The 18768-nt window shown below is 38.1% G+C and overlaps 1 protein-coding gene across 1 annotated transcript; it reads right to left on the bottom strand.

The window, feature by feature from the left end:
- Positions 1 to 694: 694 nt before the first annotated feature.
- LOC121428752 (major facilitator superfamily domain-containing protein 6-like) lies at positions 695 to 18013 on the bottom strand. Its single transcript, XM_041625569.1, has 8 exons — positions 17639 to 18013; positions 13127 to 14120; positions 7261 to 7471; positions 3954 to 4113; positions 3465 to 3612; positions 2757 to 2960; positions 1738 to 1970; positions 695 to 1145 (listed from the first exon to the last, which is right to left on the bottom strand). Exons 2-8 carry the CDS (start codon positions 14031 to 14033, stop codon positions 1062 to 1064), a joined length of 1947 nt encoding a protein of 648 aa, XP_041481503.1. The 5' UTR covers positions 14034 to 14120; positions 17639 to 18013; the 3' UTR covers positions 695 to 1061.
- Positions 18014 to 18768: the final 755 nt, after the last annotated feature.

The raw sequence follows: 18768 nt of genomic DNA, 5'->3' as shown, positions 1-18768 counted from the left end.
TTAGAAGTAAATTAGTGCCTCTGACAAATTCCCAACATCACAGGTTAGCATTCACGTTAGAACCCAAAACAAAACGCGCAAATCCGTTCAATCGCCCCAAATTTCAATGGTGATTTTTTTGGTCGAAATCAGATCGTTGTGTTATAAATAATTATATTAGCGTATTTTAGCATCAACTCCGCACACGCTTTCTGCAACTTTGAGAATATATTGAAAGTACCCGTTAAATCACAATTGACAGATTAGAGGTCATTGTCGAAAGTTGATGGACCAGGAAATTCGGACCAGTCAAAAAATTTGAAAAAAAATGGCGTTCGACCAGAGTCCAGGACAACACTTCTGTTTTGATTCACTGATTTTCGACAATAGCTACTCTTGAAAAAAAAATCCCTGTGTGTCATAGAAAGCGTGTGCGAAGTGATGGCTAAAAATGCTCTATTCACTGCGAATTGAACCCAGCAACTACTACATGGAGCGTTGTGGCCCAGTGAATTAGTCTGCGGACTCTGAAACAGAAGGTCGTGGGTTCGAATCCCAGCCATGGCGTAATTTCCTTCAGCAAGAAATTGATCCACAATGTGCTGCTGCACTCAACCCAGGTGAGGTAAATGGGTACCTGACAGGAATTTATTCCTTGAAACGCAGCGCGCGTAACAGCTGAACTGCTAAAGGCCAGGGTAATTATGCTGCATATACTGTAGAGCGCTTAGAGACTTTTGACAAAGTATTAAGCGCTATATAAGCAAGTATAATTATTATTAAAAGTTCGGAGGTACATGTATTCTCTCCAGTATGATAAGAAGATCTAGTGGAAGGAGGGGGGGGGGTGTTTCTTCTGCATGTCAAATGAAAATTCTTCTGGTGTGGCAATTTTCATTGGTTTTGATTGGCTGAAAAACACAGGTTCCTGACTGTTACTATGGTAACCGTAGACGGGCCCTCTCGTGAAATCTCTCCAGAACCTCGAATGCTTTTTCTTCGTATCGCGTGTCCATCTGCGCAGAGTAGCCGACATTGGGTGAATGTTTGGTATTACGTCATTTTTAATTAATTCTTCTTTATCATCCATCTTCATCTGAATCAGACAATGCGGGCAATGGTTTATACCTTACAATACGTGTCCGAGTTGGTCTCTCATTTGAACTCTGCATGAAAGTATAACAGAATGAGAAATACATCACAACAGATATAACAAAATCGAATTAATTAACCAAAACATGGCTTGATAAATTGTCTGATTTATTTGCTAAGTCTCGAAAACAAAATATTGCAAAACTTTTTTTCTTGTGTTGTTCATGATTGTGTAAGTGGGGTTCTTGACACTGAGGCATATGTACGAAAATACCATGGGGTGCAGAAATAGAGAGAGAGAGCATTAGAGATAGAGAATGAGTGATTAGGCGAAAGAGGGGACTTAATTATTGTGAGAGACTGAAAGAGAGAAAGAGTATTATAGAGAGAAAAGAAAATGACAAAAATAAAGGGAGAATAAGAGAGAATGAGGAGGGAGAGAGAGAGGCCATGGGTATTCTTGGGCGAACAAGTGGGTGACTGACTTTAAAGGTACACAGAAGAAGAGACTGGAAAACAGATAGAAGGAAAGAAGAGAGATGGAAAAGAGAGAGAGAGAGAAAGAAAGAAACATAGAGGGGGAGATAGAGAATGGTAGAAAGGGATCAGACAGAAAGCGAAATTAAGATGAGATTCTTCTTATATGATTTTCCATTATCTACTCACCAAAGCCCCGACTCCCAGGAGTATACCGATAAAGAGGCAAGCGAAGGCAAAACAAAAGAAAGTTACTGGGGAACCGATGTACGACACTCCGATGCCCGCTACCACGGCGCCAATCCCGAGTCCGCTCAGATAAAGGCCCCATAAACATCCCTGGAGGGTCGCTAAGTTCTCGGGGTTCACGTCCCCACTGAACCGGGCCACTATAACATTCCAGGTCAATGCGTGGGACATTCCTTTGTGACAAAGAAAATCAAGCATCATAAATTGAAGAATCATTTGCATTAATACCAATATACATGTAAATTGCCATGACATTACGATTTACATGCCACGATAAAAAAAAGAAACAAGCGTGCACATGACTTTTTGTGATACTTTCCTCACAGAGGCACGTTATATTAATTTTGTATGATGACGAAATTACTCGATAATAGAAACGTAAGCACTATATACGCAGACGCTTTTTGGAACTTTGAGAACCTGTTGTCAAAAGCCCTTCAAGACGAAGCAGCCTTTGTCGAAAATCGGTGAATCAAAACAGCGGTGTCGTCTTGGACTCGGGTTAAATCGTCCGAATCTTTGGACAATCTGCTGTCCTAGTTCTTCAATTTTCGACAAAGACCACTGAGGTGTTCGCTGTGATTTGACGGGAATTTTCAATAGATGTACTATGTTGTAGAATCCGTCCCTGTTGCAATCGCGAAAACTCGCTTTTATCACGAGATGAAGCCGAAGGAATGGTAGTATTTATGAATTGCAAACGAACATGACTGACGATTATGAGGAGGATGATGACGACGACGACGACGATGATGATTATGGTGATGATAAAGGCTAATGATGATGATGATGACGACGACGACGATGGCTGATAATATTGATAATCAAGGTTATGATGATGATGGTGGTGGTGATGATGATGGTGGTGGTGATGATAGTGATGCTGCTGATGTCGATGATAACGATGATGAAAATGATGAAGATGGTGATGCAAGGAAATAGTATGCAAACAAACTTACCATGTACAATCTGTACAGGCATGATGCCGAATGGCGACGTAATTAGGGCGTAACCAAGGAAACAGAGAAGGTATCCTATAGCTCCGCACGAGAGGAGTACTATGTGACCTCTAGTCTTGATTAACTGGCCGAGATGAAAGGCCAGGAAGAGTTCAGATATACCTGTCACAATGCGGGAAGACTTCACGAGAAAACTGGGAGCCCCTGTTAGAAAAAAAATGTATATTTAAGAGGATGAGGTAATTCTAAAGCTCACAGAATATAAGTTACTTGACTTTGCATCTAAGTATTCACCATCTCTCAAGGAGACGGCAATGGGAGAGTGACTATTCATAGGTCCAGCGACTTGTTTGTAAATAGGATAAAATAAAGTAAATCGTCAAACGCATAGCGCTTTCAGATCTCAGCTGGAGTGGATAACAATAAGTCAATCGACCTCAGGAGAACATTTTCATCCGAAAAGTTATTAAATCTGACAACTTTCATTGATTTGAACTGGCTGAGTAGCACTGTTACTATGACAACTGTCGAATAAAACGGGACTTGTCGGATTAAATCTCCGACAAGTCATGTCATGAAACGATTTCCAAATGTGTTGTAAAGTTATCTGTAACTCTAATCTCTAATTGATTTAATTAATTAATAAAGTAATCCTGGTAATGATGATATATTGTCACCGTGCTTTCACTTTGGACACAATATACCCACCGAGATTTGTTAGATGAAAAGGAAGGAAGACTGATATGGCGCCCTCATTCGCTGCAAGGAAGCACATGGTAGGAAGAAGAATCACGTTATTCATGCGACAGAAGATCTTCTTGAGGTCAGTAATGTTCGACTCGTTAGGGCTCTCAAACTATAAAGAAAATATGTAAATAAAAACTGATACAAACGTTGATATTTTACAAATGTCACCATTTACCGTTAACATTTGATCATAAAATCATCGTTTCATTATTTACATCATAATAGTTTTACAGGGATATTATCGTAATTTATTATCAATATCGTCATACAGATATAAGAGCAGAGACACTGCTTAATCGTGAAGTATGCCTCTATTAACACCAATTGGTGTCAGTTTTAACACCGCATTTTTTACAGTGTGGCACGGGAAGCGAAAGTACATGTACAGTTTGCCCCACATTGTCTCCGCCCCGCGCCGCCTCGACCCTTTAATTGACTGGACAGAATTACCTTCATATTTATGCAGTAGGCGAAGAGAAGAGCTATTGCGCAGCTTGTTGTTCCAAAGAAGATAGCCAAAGCAATTCGGTAGTCTTCAACATGAATTTCGACCCCGCATCTCCACCACGATGCGGATGCCATGTCGATGATAATGGTTATCACAATCATGCTGCAAAACAAAAAAATATAAAAGGAAGGAAAATGTTCGCATTTTAATAACTTTTTTCCAAGTCTACTTACACACAATACTCGAGTCAGTGGCGTAACTACGGGGGGGCATGGGGGGGCACGTTCCCCCCCAATCGGCTGGCCAAAAAAAAAAAAAAAAACGGGGAAAAGGAGAAAAAGAGGGAAAAAGGAAGAGAAAAGTAGTGGGGGAAAGAAGAAATTGTTGTTTATAGTGTTATATTATGTTATATAACATAAGAAGCATTTTTTCATAACTTTATGAAACATTATTTGCTTAATTGTGTCTTCATTGTTCCTGGTGCTCGCATAGACTGTTTAACGAGATATATAAACCTGCTGTACTAAAGCCTCCCGTTTTCAAATCAATATACAAAAAAATAATATATTTCCTCGCAATTAGAGTTATTATTATTTTAAGTGGTGATATATTCTTCTTTTTCATGACTACTGAAAGTTGTTGCCCTATTTTAAGGTCTTAAAATAAAACATTTCCTGTCCGTGCCAACGTTCGCATTAGTGGATTGGTGAGATTTCTGTTCTTCATGAACTCCTAAAATCAGTCCTTAAAATGTCAATTTTTCGATCTGAATATAAAAAAATTAGCTCGCGCTTAGCGCTCGCATCATTAGGTTAGTGAAGTACGTGGGGTCTTAGTGAATTTCTACAAACAACCCTTAGAATGCCCCTCTTCATATCTGAATTTCCTAGATTTTCAGCTCGCGCTCGCAGTATTTCATTAGTGAGATGCGTATGATAATCATGATTACAATGACTTCAAATGTGCTCCATGTGTTTAGATGTAATTCTAGCAAAATCAGCAAGCGCTTGGCACTCGCATTAGATGACTATGGTGAGATATGTATACTCTGACTTAGTGAATTCCTAACTATAGTCCTAAAAATATCCATGTTTGGGGTCAATATATACAAAAATTTCAGCTCGCGCTTCGCGCTCGCATCATTTGGTTAGCCAAATACGTAGGGTCTTAGAGAATTCCTAAAAACAACCCTTAGAATGCCCCTCTTCAGGTCTATATTTCCTAAATTTTCAGCTCGCGCTTTTGCGCTTGCAGTATTTGATTGGTAAGATGCGTATGATAATCATAATTACATGACTACAAAATGTGCTTCATGACTGTGGTTAGATGTAATTCTAACAAAATCAGCAAAGGATGGCACTAGCAATAGATGACTATGGTGAGATATTTATACTCTTAATGGATTCTAAAATATATTCCTTAATATTTTCTTGTTTTGGGTCAGTATATACAAAAATTTTAGCTCGCGCTTCGCGCTCGCATTGTTTGTTTAGCGAGACAGTTAAGTATCATGATTACAAAACAATTTGCTTATAATGTCCATTTTTAACCCTCAATATAAAAAATTTTCAGCTCGCTCTTCGCGCTCGCATTATTTAATCAGTGAGATACATATCCGTTTAATGGCACTGCATGTCCTTAAAATATTAGGTCAGAATACCTGACAACTGAGCGCGCTTTGCGCGCTCCCTAAGTGACCCGAAATTTTTGCCGGTGCCCCCCCCAATGCCGTGACCCACGGTACGCCACTGACTCGAGTCATATAATAAACGTGTCTCATCAAAAGTCTCCCAAAATGAATGAGAACGTACAGAAGTCCAGAAAATTAACCAGTCTAAGTAAAATATTAAAATTGGTATCAAATAATTTACCCAAACCCTCTCCTCGCCCCGGTTCAACTTTATATTAATTTAGATACATGGTTTCGGAGAATTGAAAGGATTGAACAGGTCATCGGTTATGATCTACCTATGCTTTTCTCTCGTTTATGCGTAAAGGGAACGCAAAGGGGGGGGGGGCGTGTCTTTGACTTAATAAACTATTATGCCACTTTCTAACTCAATTCTAACAGAAGGCCATCTGCATAGCTTTGAAGTGAAATTTAAATATTTCACGGAAGATTAAGAATTAAGATACATGGTTTCGGAGGATTGTAAGGATTGAGCAGTTCATCAGTTATGATCGACCAGCCGTATGCATTTCTCTCGTTTATGCGTAAAGGGATGGCGAATGGGGAGGGGGGTGGCGTGTCATTGACTTAATAAATACCAGACAAATATTATGCCACTTTCTAACTCAATTTTAACAGCAGGCCACCTGCAAAGCTTTGAAGTGAAATTGAAATATTTCATGGAAGATTAAGAAAGAATGACAAGGAAGAATTAGGGCAGCTGTTGCTTCTTCGTAGAATTTTTGAATGAAAGCGTCAGTACGTATGTCATTTATTTCTTTTCCGGGGTAAAATGACGAAATGCATAATGCTGAGAATTGCCAACATTATTTTCCATTTCGCCCTAAAATATTTTTGGTATAACATGGAGTCCATTCAAAATCCCAATATACCTCTTCACATATAGGCCTATTTGATTGCTTAAAGAAAGAGGAGGAGGAGGAGGTCAAGAACAAGAAGAAAAGAAAAGGGGAGAAGAGGGATTTGAACGAGAAAAAAATCGAAAGAAGAGATAAAGACTCACTAAATAACGAAGAATGCTTTCTAAAATCCTACTTAACCCTCCCTCCCCCCTCCAGGGGCCACTTCCATTGACAAGTGGATATCATGTATTTAATAAAACTACCCCCCCCCCAAAAAAAAAAGTGCATTTTTTTTTTAGATACGGCACGTTATAGGAAACGACATAAAGGTGTCAAAAACACGAAAATCGTGATAAAAAATGGTATACGTATTGTGCGGTAACATACGTGATTATGGTCTGATTATTTTGTGAGGATATATATAAAGGATATTTTACACTCTTCGCCAATATTACGTGTTTAAGGTCCGATTTACCCCGGGATACATCCCCATCCGATTTACGAGTGATGTTAACATGCATGGTTAAGAGCAGGGTCTCGTACCAAACGTGTTTTAATGATAAGGTTTCATTCTAAATCATTGAAAATACTAATTTGTGCTTTTTTGAAACCCTGAAGACATGCATGATAATAAACGTGTCTCCGGAGACTTGAAGAGACGGGTGGGAAGGGTCGAGGTATAGGGTGATAGATGGAGGGGGAGAGAGCGGTCCGGATGGAGTGTGAGGGTAAGTGTGTTTAAGAGTGGGAGGGGGCGGGCCGGGGCGGGGGACTTACTAGATGGCGAAGGATGCTTTCCCAAACGCCACTTGCCATCCGTACTCATGACTCTTTGTGGGTCCCAATGTCTGTAGGGTTGATGTGTCGGTCAGTGATAATGTAGGGCCTTGCATCACGTGAGCAACAGTAATCAAGGCGAAGATGGCGAAAAATGATGACGTCAGGCTATCCCGTTCATATATCCAACCAGCGTACGTTGAACTAGGCCCTAAAACATGGATGAGGTAGAGTAGATAAAGGAACATTCATGGATTCATTCAAATTAATATACATTTTCTTGTATTTTCAAAAAAATATAATTTTTGAATATGAATCATACAGAATATTATGATTAAAGCTCAAGTCCACCCACAAAAATGAATCAATAGAGAAAAATCATACAAGAATAACGCTAAAAGTTTCATCGAAATCGGATGTAAAATAAGAAAGTATGACATTTTAAAGTTTCGCTTATTTTTCACAAAACAGTTAGTGCACGACTCGGCAACATGCAAACGGGACAGTGAATGATGTCCCTCACTATTTGTTTTTGTTTGTTTGAATTATACAATATTTCATTTTCCACAGATTTAACAATAAGGACCAGTTTGACTAAAGCATAAAATGTGAGAATAAAATTCATGGAGGAAGAAACTTGTGTCATCTTCCAATGGGGAGAAAATTTGAATATTTCGTATGATAAAATACAAAAGAAATAAAAATATCATATCTTTCCGATTTTACATTGATGGAATATTCAATGTTATGCTCGTTGGATTTTTCTCTTTTTGTTCAATCAACTTCTTGTTGGGGTGGACTTGTGCTTTTACAAAAGAAGGAGTAATGTATCCCCGATAAAAAACGAATTGCTTTTGGCGGGATACTCTATGTGACAAATACTGGCTAGCAATTGAAATACAATACGAGAAAGGAAGGAATACAAAAGGAATGAGATAAGAAAGAGAAGGGAATGGAGAGGGGGAGTAGTTAGCTACGCATGCTTTAATTGGCGGTTTAATGATATCAGAATAGTATGAAAACGGATAAATCGCGGAATCTTATTTTAAAAATTATCCATTTGTGGATAATTATATGTGACTTGCAACTTGTGTTGGGATCTTGGTTGTCAAACACGTGTTGGCGATGAAAATTGTCACCTGTCACCGACAATTTATACAATTATTTGGTCTGGAAAACAAAATCATAAATAATGGATATTACGCTAATGTTTTTAAGATTATTCGTTTAAAAGAGGGGACACAGACGATTGTCTGTATAAATTTTCGTCAAGATAAAGACAAAAATGCTCACTTTCTAACAGAACCGATGACTTTGACAAGAACCAAAAAAGGAAAGAAAAGAAAAGTAAGATCACTGCAAAGAGCAGACAATTCTTATAACAAGAAAGCGGAGGCAACATCGCACAATTTCTTTTTTTGCAAACATAGAGATACCAGCCCACTGCCCCCCCTGCACCATAAGAGTTCTTGCTTAAACACTTCTTAATTACTAATCATGCCGAATTCATAATCATATGACACCAAGTCAAGTGGATCCACAAACTGTGAGGTCTTAGTACACACACACACACATACACACACACACATAAAATGGACCCTTAATTTGTTTGGAGAACAAACTGACATATTTACATGTAAATATACTGGATGGATATTGGGGTGCGTTTATTCGACACTTTTTTACCCTAGAATCATGATTAGAATCATGATTCAAATCACGATTCTGCAGAATCACGATTGCGTTTAGTCGAAAGTGGAAATAAACGTCTTTCAAATCACAAACATGAAACACGGAAAAAGGGGCGTTTGGAAAGACGTTTCTGTAGAATCACGAACGAAAAGGGTCGTATAAACGATATCGTGATTTGAATCATGATTCTATGACGTCATTGTGTCGTGCTTCTTCCGGGTTCGACTCAAAGGCGCGCGCTGTGTTTCGTGCAGGTTAATTTTCGTGTAGCAGATTGCCAGTGTACTAGTACCGGTATATGCCAATTGTCATGTGCATTTAGGAATTATCATTCTGTGTATTGTACCCGGGGTTGTACTGTAGCGTCATTTGTATATTTCACTCAGGGTGACCAGATTTCACAAAATGAAATACGGGACAATTGACAAACGAAGATCAACAAAGAAGCCCACACAAAGTGTGGGCTTCTGAGAATCCATAGTATAATAATAAGACTTTTGAAAAAAATATAAAGAATTAGAAGAGAAGGTGAACGAAAGAATGAAGGAGAGAAAGAAAAGAGATGATTGGGAAGGAAAGAAAATAAAGGAAAACAGAAAAAATAACAGAAAGTTAGAATAAAAGGATGAAAGAAATAATAAAAGAGATAAAAAAAGGTTTCCGTCATTCTTTGAAATGAATATAGAAAGAAAGAAAGGAAGGGAAGATTAATAAATGTCTCGCAAAATAAAGGAGACAATTAAAGGGGGAAAGGTGAGAAAAAGAAGGAGGAAAGAAAGAATGAAGGAAATAAACATGTTTCCTTCATTCTTTGAAAGAAACAAAAGAAAGAAAATAAAAATAAGGGAAAAGAATAAGAAGGGAAAAATGAAGAAAGGAATAAAGAATGGAAGGGAAGAATGAAGGGGAAGAGAACGAAAAAATAGAAAATAATGGAAGGAGAGAAAGAACGAAAAGAAACAGGAGACGAAGAGAGAAGGAAGCCAAGGTAATTATAAGGAAAAAAAGAATGAAGGAAATAAAAAAGTATATTGGATAAAGAAGGAAAGAAAGAAAAATGAACAGAGAGAGAGAGAGAGAGAAGAAAATGTCGAGGAAAGAAAGATAGGAAATAAAGATAGATGGAACAAAAAAGGGCAAGCAGAAAGGATAGGGTATATATAAAATAAAAAGGGAAAAGTTCAAACTTCAAGTAAACAAAAAATCCAATCATCTAATAAAAATCATAACTTTATTTGGTGTTTTTTTAAATGTATTTTTAAAATTTTAAACATAAAATGTTTTAGAAATGAATAAAATTTCAAAGTGAAACATATTGTCAAACTTAAAAATTAGATGAAACATCGCGGCATCGTGCACACCAAGACTCAGAAACGAAAGCTGAAACAACTAGATCTATGAAAAGTCAATAACATTTTCCTCCGATTACATCTCCAAATCATTAAACTGAGAATCCATACTTATAAGAATTTCCCGCCGATTTTGTGATTATTTTGGTGGAAAAACTGTTTATCATGTGAGGTGTTTGCACCATTGAGAATTTGCTTCGATCCTCCATGCCTAGCTAGTAGCCTGCCACACACAGAGGCAGGAGGCCAGTTCGTTTGCAATGTATTAGCAAGAAATCATCACAGAACTTGCAAAAGTTTACAGTTATCGATTTAATTGTTGTCCCTGCTTCGTCAGCTGTTGGTTATTTAATGAAAATTCGTCACTTTTAAATGTATTAACTACATTTTGTTCAATATTCTGAAATACGGGACAATCCCGGGAAATACGGGACGTCTGGTCACCCTGATTTCACTGTTTTCATCAATCATGTCTTCAAGTTCCAAAGGCACAAATTGGACTGACGACGAACTCAGGGCTCTGCTTGTGCTTTGGGCTCAGCCTGAAGCACAAGCATCCCTTACCGGGATTCACAGAAATATAAGACGATCTACGACTACGAGTCCCTTTCAGCGGCGCTTGCAAGGGAGGGATTTCAACGGAGATGTGGCACCGCCTGTCGAGACAAAATTAACAGAATTCGTGCCCAGTACTACGGCTACCGAACACCATTTTTGATGAACCGACAAGATTGAATACAAGTAAACAAAAACAATACGAGGTACAATACACGGAATTCTGGAAGTAAAAGATTTATTTTTCGGAAGCCGAGTTGCACTTGCACAAACGATCGCGCGTACGTTAGCTCCGGTGGCAGCAAAAATCTAGCAGCCGACGTGAAGTTAGAAACACGCGCGAAAATGTTGACCTATACTTCCTGGGTCAAACTGCGCACTGTGATGCGCACTGGATCGGCCCGAATTCAGGGAGAAACAGCGTTAGAAAGATGGTCGTATAAACGCTGATTCTGTCGGATCGTGATTCATGTTGCTGTTTTGAATCATGATTCAAATCGTGATTCCAATCATGATTCTGGGTTGAGGTCGCATAAACGCAGCCTATGTCGATTACAAGCAAGGGAGTTTGGGACGCCAAATTTTCGCGTAAGGGTCTGTCACACACATTCATAATTTAAGCGGTTGAAATCGCTCAGAATTTTGATTTGATTATCAGATTATGGAAGAAGTTTTAGAAAGCAGGAACGTCTTCGAAAATGAGCCGACTCCTCCTTGGTAATTATTACTACTTTAATGTTTCCAATTACGTAATTTCCAATAATACTGAGTCTGGTTTGAATGTATATTAGAATGCTTTGAGGACACTACAAAATCCTCTACGAATACCACTGGATATTTTCCACTTTGAATACAGAAATGCATATGAAGTATTCCAATCATGTTAATAACAATACACTTCGAATATTCCCCACATAAAATAATAATTCCGATTGCAATAGGCGGTCATTTCTCCTCTTATTTTATATCATTTTTAGGCGGAGGGGTAAGTGTGAGCGAGAGGGGGGGGGTGATGCCCTCGAAGTCTTAGAGGTCATCAAACTATAAGGTCTTTCTCAGTCCCATTTGGCATGTGTTATATCTGTTTGTTAACATTCGTATTAATTGTTCGTTTGTGTCTGCTGTACTCTTTCAGGGACTGAGTGGAACACAAACAAATCGGCAAATATGCTATCTCGACACTCAACACCTATAAAGTAATATTGCTGTATATAATCATTGATGTACATATTGGTGGAGGGGTCTTCGGCATGTTCGGGGCCGATTTATAATGAGATCCGACACTGTACAGTGGCAAATGCAGGATTTCCCCAGGGGGGTGCATTTTTTTACAGGAAACATTTGAAGAAAAACAAGTCTTCGCTGGCTTATGCATGGCATATCACATATTCCCTTCGTTTTTTGTGCCTCGACTCTCAAGGGGAGGGGGAGGGGGGCGGTGGCGGATATGCTTAAATACCTGGCTTCACCACTGAATTTATACCAATGTTATACCAGGTACTGGGACTGTCTAAAACGGGTCGCATAAAACATGTCAAGCATTTCAAGGAGTCGACAAAGCTTTCAACCGATCACGAAATAAAGTGGGTGGGAATAGAATGCTATATTGAAAATGGATATTGTTCATTGGCCTTCAACCAAATCTTCTGAAATTTGTGATCAATTGGAATATTGAAATACGTGGAGATACCTTACAAAATATCAATGGTGCAATGCAGAGGCCACGGAACCTGGGTAGGGGGAATTTAGGGACTTAAAGCCCCTCCCCCAAAAAATATATCCCGCAGCTCTGCAATATACATGTTAATTACCAGGCAAAACTTTGTTTGTTACCTTAAAGGTCAAGTCCACCACAGGAAAATATTGATTTGAATAAAAAGAGAAAAATTAGACTAGCATAACGCTAAAAATTTCATCAATATCGAATGTAAAATAAGAAAGTTAAGAGATTTTCCTCATTTTGTCTCATTTGCATACCGACCAGGATGTGCATATAACTGTTTTGTGAAATTGAGCTTAACTAAACATCCTAACTTTCTTATTTCAAATCCTATTTTGACGAAATCTTTAGTTTCATTCTTGTTGGATTTTTCTCTTTTTATTCAGATGATTTTTTTTTTTGGGGGGGTGGGCTTGTCCTTTAAAGAAGAATGAAAATAAATGTGATGAGAAGGGGGGCGGGAGAGACAAAGAACAAATTGATGAACAATAACTTAAAAAAAAAGAAATTGCATGTCCAACCAAATTACAGTTAACATGATGACACTTACCATCTACATCCACTCCTCCTGGTACATGGTTAGCACCCCAGAACCGTCCCCCTGGGTAACACTTTTCTGTTTTTTCTGTCCACGGTGTGTTAACGATGTGGAGGATGCTCAGCCAAGAAGGCTTGCCGGTGATAGCTGTTACATTATCGTGGATCATACACGCTGCGTTGCGATCTCCGTAGTTCCGCACCAAACCCGTCGCCACTTGGGACTGCACCTTCTCCGCTGTCGAGGACGATATCGACACCGACATCACCATCACGACAGGGAGCTGGTGCGCTGTTTCGCTGATGTTCAACCTCGCAATCATGTCCTGAAATTGGTTCCTTGCGAGGTTACAGGTGGTGAGTTGAGGAGCAGGGACGAAGTTGACGGCGAGGGAGAAAAACACCCAGAGACAGAGGGCAAAGAGGAGCATTTCCTTCCGACAGCGGAACTTGTCGGCGATGTAGCCGCATAGTGGGGTTGACAGACTCGAGATGAAACGGGGTAGAGCATAGATGAACGCTAACTGGAGAGGGTTAACTCCAACTTGAAGGGCGTATACAGATATGTACATCGTCAGGCAAGCCTCACCCCCGCGGATGAAGATGTACAGCAGCTTGTAAGGCGCCAATGTTTCATTGCACTTTTGTATACATTTTGTAAGGTAACGTCTGCACCCATCGACCTCGTTATCGTTTGAGCTGTACTTGTTGGCATTTTCGCCGTCGCTCTGTTCCTTTGAACCTCTTTTTTCGCGCCTTTCGTCTTGTAGCTCCTGCTCTTCTAATAGTTGTTCTACTGTGTATGTATAGGCCGTGAGAAGGCGTGATCGTTGCTCGCCCTCGTTTACGAGTTGGACGCGCTCGGTCTGCGGGGGATGGGACCCCAATAACGACGGGTCAATGGCCTTACCAGTAGGCATCTTTGAACACTATGATTACACCATCAATGTTTAACAACTGTTAGAATTCAACGGTGATTGTTCAGCCTGCTACCGATCCCTTGTTACCTACAAAACGACAAAAAGACAACAAAATGAATATAAAAGTCATTTTGAAACTATTGTTGATGAGTACTACTATGAGTACTTTTTGTATTCTTATTGTTGGGGCCTCCTGACGAGGTTTACTCTACTTGAGGTCTAGGGTAATACAGTTGTCTTTTATACGAGGTTTAGGTCGGTAATTGACACTGGCGTGCATGTTGGGGGGGGGGGGCTTGGGAGCCATGGACCCAAAAAATTTCACGAACAAGAAGGAAAAAAGGAGAAAAAGAAGGAGCAAGTGGTGCGATAGATATGATATTATTTCCGGAATATTATTTCAAAATATATAGCAAAAAAATATTTTTTAATGAAATGGAAAAAAAATCCTCCCTTTGCTCGCTCATTTTTTTTCTCGAAACTTTGCCCCATATGATATGTCTGGCCCCTTATTTTTTGGCTTATTACGCCACTAGTTCTTGGAATTTCATTGGAGGCGTAAGTTACTTAATTGATTTTAAATACGCATGCTTTTCATGGAGAGGCATAATCATTTCTAGTGAAAAAATATGGTTGAATGCAATATTAACATGATCAAACAGTGTGTGCAATCAAACGGCCTTAAAATATTTTTAAAAGTCAATATTATGTTGTTTTGCAGATCATAGTATTTAAACACAGCGTTCCGCCTATAGTATCATTATTTTTGGTGGGCGAGTATGAACACCGATTGTGTCAATATTGACTTTCATACACGTATCAATTTATTGTCAATTTGATTTGGGGGTATGGAAAGCGGTGTCAAATATTTATTTCCATGACAAGAACGTTTCTACATAGATTCAAAGGATTCAAAATAAATCCAGATCGACTCTGAATCTTGTGGATTTAAACTTAAAAAACTACAAATTTGAATTCAAATTTTTCGATATTCAAAAGTTAGTACTTTAGATTAAAACTCTCAGCCGATCTGGATTTAATCTTAATCCTTGAAATTAAGAATGTACATTTCATAGACCCCCCAAAAAAAACCCCCAAAACATTCGTTGATTCCACCTGCTGAACACTGATGCAACAAATGGAACTATTTGTAGTGGGTTTCACGGTACACCATGTATCTTTGGGGGGAAATTGTTGGTTCTGAAAAGTACCACCCAAAACCATGAAACCCACTATCCTTTTGATTCCTTCAGAAGTTAAATAAAATTATGTTTGGTACCTACACTGTAAAAAATGATGTGCTAATTAAGCGCTTACAGTGCTTGTATAATGACTGCCCTAGCAACGAGTGCTGATTTTCTACTTTAAATTTAACTAGAAAATCAGCACTCGTAGTCAGGGTAGTGCAGTCACTATACAAGCACTGTAAGTTTTAAATTAGCACTTCATTTTTTTACAGTGTATTTGAATTGAGGAGAAAGTATTTTATTTTATATTTTGCAATCCAGTTCCTTGAAGAAATACATTTCCACACCGCAAGAACTCCGGTATTGATTAACACCAGCCCGGAATCCACACCAGAGAAGTATTGTAACAACACCAGTTGGAAATCAAACCGATGCTGTTTTAATACCAATTGGTGTTGTATAAACACCCTTCTGGTGTTAGACCAAAACGAGTATACTGGTGTTGTTTAACATTTTTCAGGTGTGGACATATATAGATTCTGGGCTGGTGTTGAATCAACACCAGAGTTTTTACAGTGCAGATGATCATTATCCATCCATCCATCTATCCATAATATCCATTAAAATATTCACTAATACCACACAGTCAAGGAGAATGAAACCATTGGAACAAGATAGCTTGTGTGAAAACAGAAATCAAAGAAACAGCTGAACGAAAGTTTGAGAAAAATCGGACAAATAATGATAAAGTTATGAGCATTTGAATATGACAATCACTAATGCTATGGAGATAGCAAATTGGCAATGCGACAAAGATGTGTGATGTCACTTGTGAACAACTCTCCCCATTACTTTAGTATATATTTCACTAGAATTGCCTCCTTTATCACATCTATCCATAAATCATGCGTTCTGTCTACATGAGGGCATGTAATACATATTTTCTTAAGAATACATCATGGATAAAGAGTTTGTTTCATCGTAAGAAAAAGCAAAAAGACACATTTGGAAGGTATTTTACAGTCCACCAAAGGGAAAGTTGTTCATCAGTGACACCACACATCCTTGTCGCATTGCCAATGTGAGGATCTCCATAGCATTAGTGATTGCAATATTCAAATGCTCATAACTTTCTCACTATTTGTCTGATTTTTTTCAAACTTTCTTTATTCTTATTCTTTGATTTTTCTGTTTCTACACAAGCCTATTTGTTCCAAAGGATTCATTCCCCTTTAAATATGTTTGTTAAACTTCTTTGAATAATTTAAGGACAAAAACTCAAACATTTGTCAAGAATAATGCGATTATAAATCAAAGCACATCTGGCAGGAAGAGTATTCCAACAGTTGCAGGTGGGCTCTTTACCACGTTTGCTACTCACCTGGAAAGGATTTCCCTTCAGTTAAAACTAATTTTGTACGCCAATGCAGGATAGAATTCTCAAACATGAACACATCCGGAAAAAATAAAGTAATACAACTTCATTTTACATGCACATACATATACATTATATATATATGAATATATATATATATATATATATATATGTATATACTTTATTTGCCACCGATCCTTTTGTAGCGCATATCACATACTTGGTGCTAGGTCTGGCAAGAACAACAATTCTATCAAAAGTGGACGTTTTGCATCGGCTAGTAAACGGGTTTTTTGGAATTGATCTTGCCAGTATTTTGTGTTATGTTCCTAATTTTGGAAAGTAAATATTATTTGAATATAATCTACCGTATACATACATAATCTATATCACAAAATAAACATGTAATGTGCGTTCGCATCATGGAAATATGTTACCTGCCTGCCACCCCCAAACTAATAAGCAGCCGGGGAAGGCTCTGTGTGAATAGCCCAAACATTAGTTTGGTCTTTAAAAAGCAAAACTAGAAAATTAGCATATGTGAAAGAGTAATTCCAATTTATATATCATATTAAATCATATAGCATGTATAGGATGTGCCTTTTCAGGTGCTATGGCATGTATGATGTAAATGAGAAAAGTATTGATGGTTTTGGCTTTTGGGATAGCTGGTCACATTTTTCATAGCAATTTATGATATCAGTATACAATGGACAAATAACATGATTTATTAATGTATATATATAGAGAGAGAGAGCTAGGTGTATCATTCTAAATTTTGTCCATGTTTTTATTTTCAATTTCAGGGGGTTGCATATAGAATTCTTGCCAGATATTAACTCATGGCAAATCTAAATGAGTAAATGATAAAATGTTATTATTTGAAATCGGTATAATGCAATACAACAATGAATTCATTGACACGAATGCAACTTTTTTGCTTGTCAAACTAATATATGAAACGAAAAATGTCTTGTTAAAAGCATATTCACAAATGAAATCATTAAGATTAATGAGAATTGTGTAGAAAGGAAATAACTTACTGAAGACGAATGCCGAGATTTATTCACATTTTCGACTATCCATTATGTACAGTGGGTGTTAAAAGACTGTAAAATCACTTCCACGAAGTAAGCTCAACTGTTCTCTATGCATATAGCTATACCAACGAATATCGTGTTCCATGATTATTCAAGTCTAGCAGAGACAGAACCCACATTTTTGTGTGGGCAGAAGCTTTAGTACTAGTACTTAATTCTGCAGAAAACCATGAAAAACCATTCAAAATCCCGACTTAGCTCGCTTTGCCCAATAACATTCACAATAGGCCCAACACGGCCCAGTGCCTGCATGACAATACACTGTAGGTCGAACTCGCCGTCGGGTTAATTTGATATTTTCCGACTAAAGATATTCTTATTGAGAAAAAATATGTTATGGTTGCTGTTAGTCGGTGTGCAAACGGTAATCACAAACGAATAAAAAGCTGCAACAAGATTGGATTATTTCAACAGCTCTGTTTGCTTCGCTGGTGTGATATTTTTGTTTCTAATTCTATCCCTCAACCCATTAATCTTCTTGGCAAACATGTCGATTGAGTGTGGGAGTTATAATAACCAAATGGTTCTTTAATGAGTCAGCTCATGAATTTAGTTAGTTATAAATTGGCTTGGCCACACTTATATATACTACAAAAACCAGTTTGTCATTCGTCATATTTGACCGGGGTCCGTTTCATAAAAAGTTACAACGATTGTAACTTTGCCATGATGGTAACTACCATGGTAACATTGTTCCGTAGAAGGTAAACATGGTAAAGTTGCAATAGTTCCAAAATTCACTCTGCCCCCGAAATGTTTATTTTTCCAGGAGGCGCAATGGCTCCGGTGAGGGGGGGGGGGTCGGATTCAGGTGACCCGTGAAATTTTCTTATTACCAGGTCCCATGGAAAGGACCTTAAGCCGTCAGTCCTCTGGTTGCATGCTTACAAGCATTCATGCTTTATTAGCGATCGGGTAAAAAATCACCACAGTTTACCATTTCCTATTATTTTCATTATTTTAATTTCTCAGTTTTCATTCTTATACATCAAATATTATTATTTCTTCATCTATCTATCTATCTATCTATATATTCATTTTTTATTTATTTATTACACTAAAATATTGGTTCC

The sequence above is a fragment of the Lytechinus variegatus genome, chromosome 15 (assembly GCF_018143015.1).
Source record: "Lytechinus variegatus isolate NC3 chromosome 15, Lvar_3.0, whole genome shotgun sequence".
Classification (NCBI taxonomy): Eukaryota; Metazoa; Echinodermata; class Echinoidea; order Temnopleuroida; family Toxopneustidae; genus Lytechinus; species Lytechinus variegatus.
The sequence above is the reverse complement of the archived record's forward strand: the minus strand, read 5'-3'. Positions and strand labels throughout refer to the sequence as shown.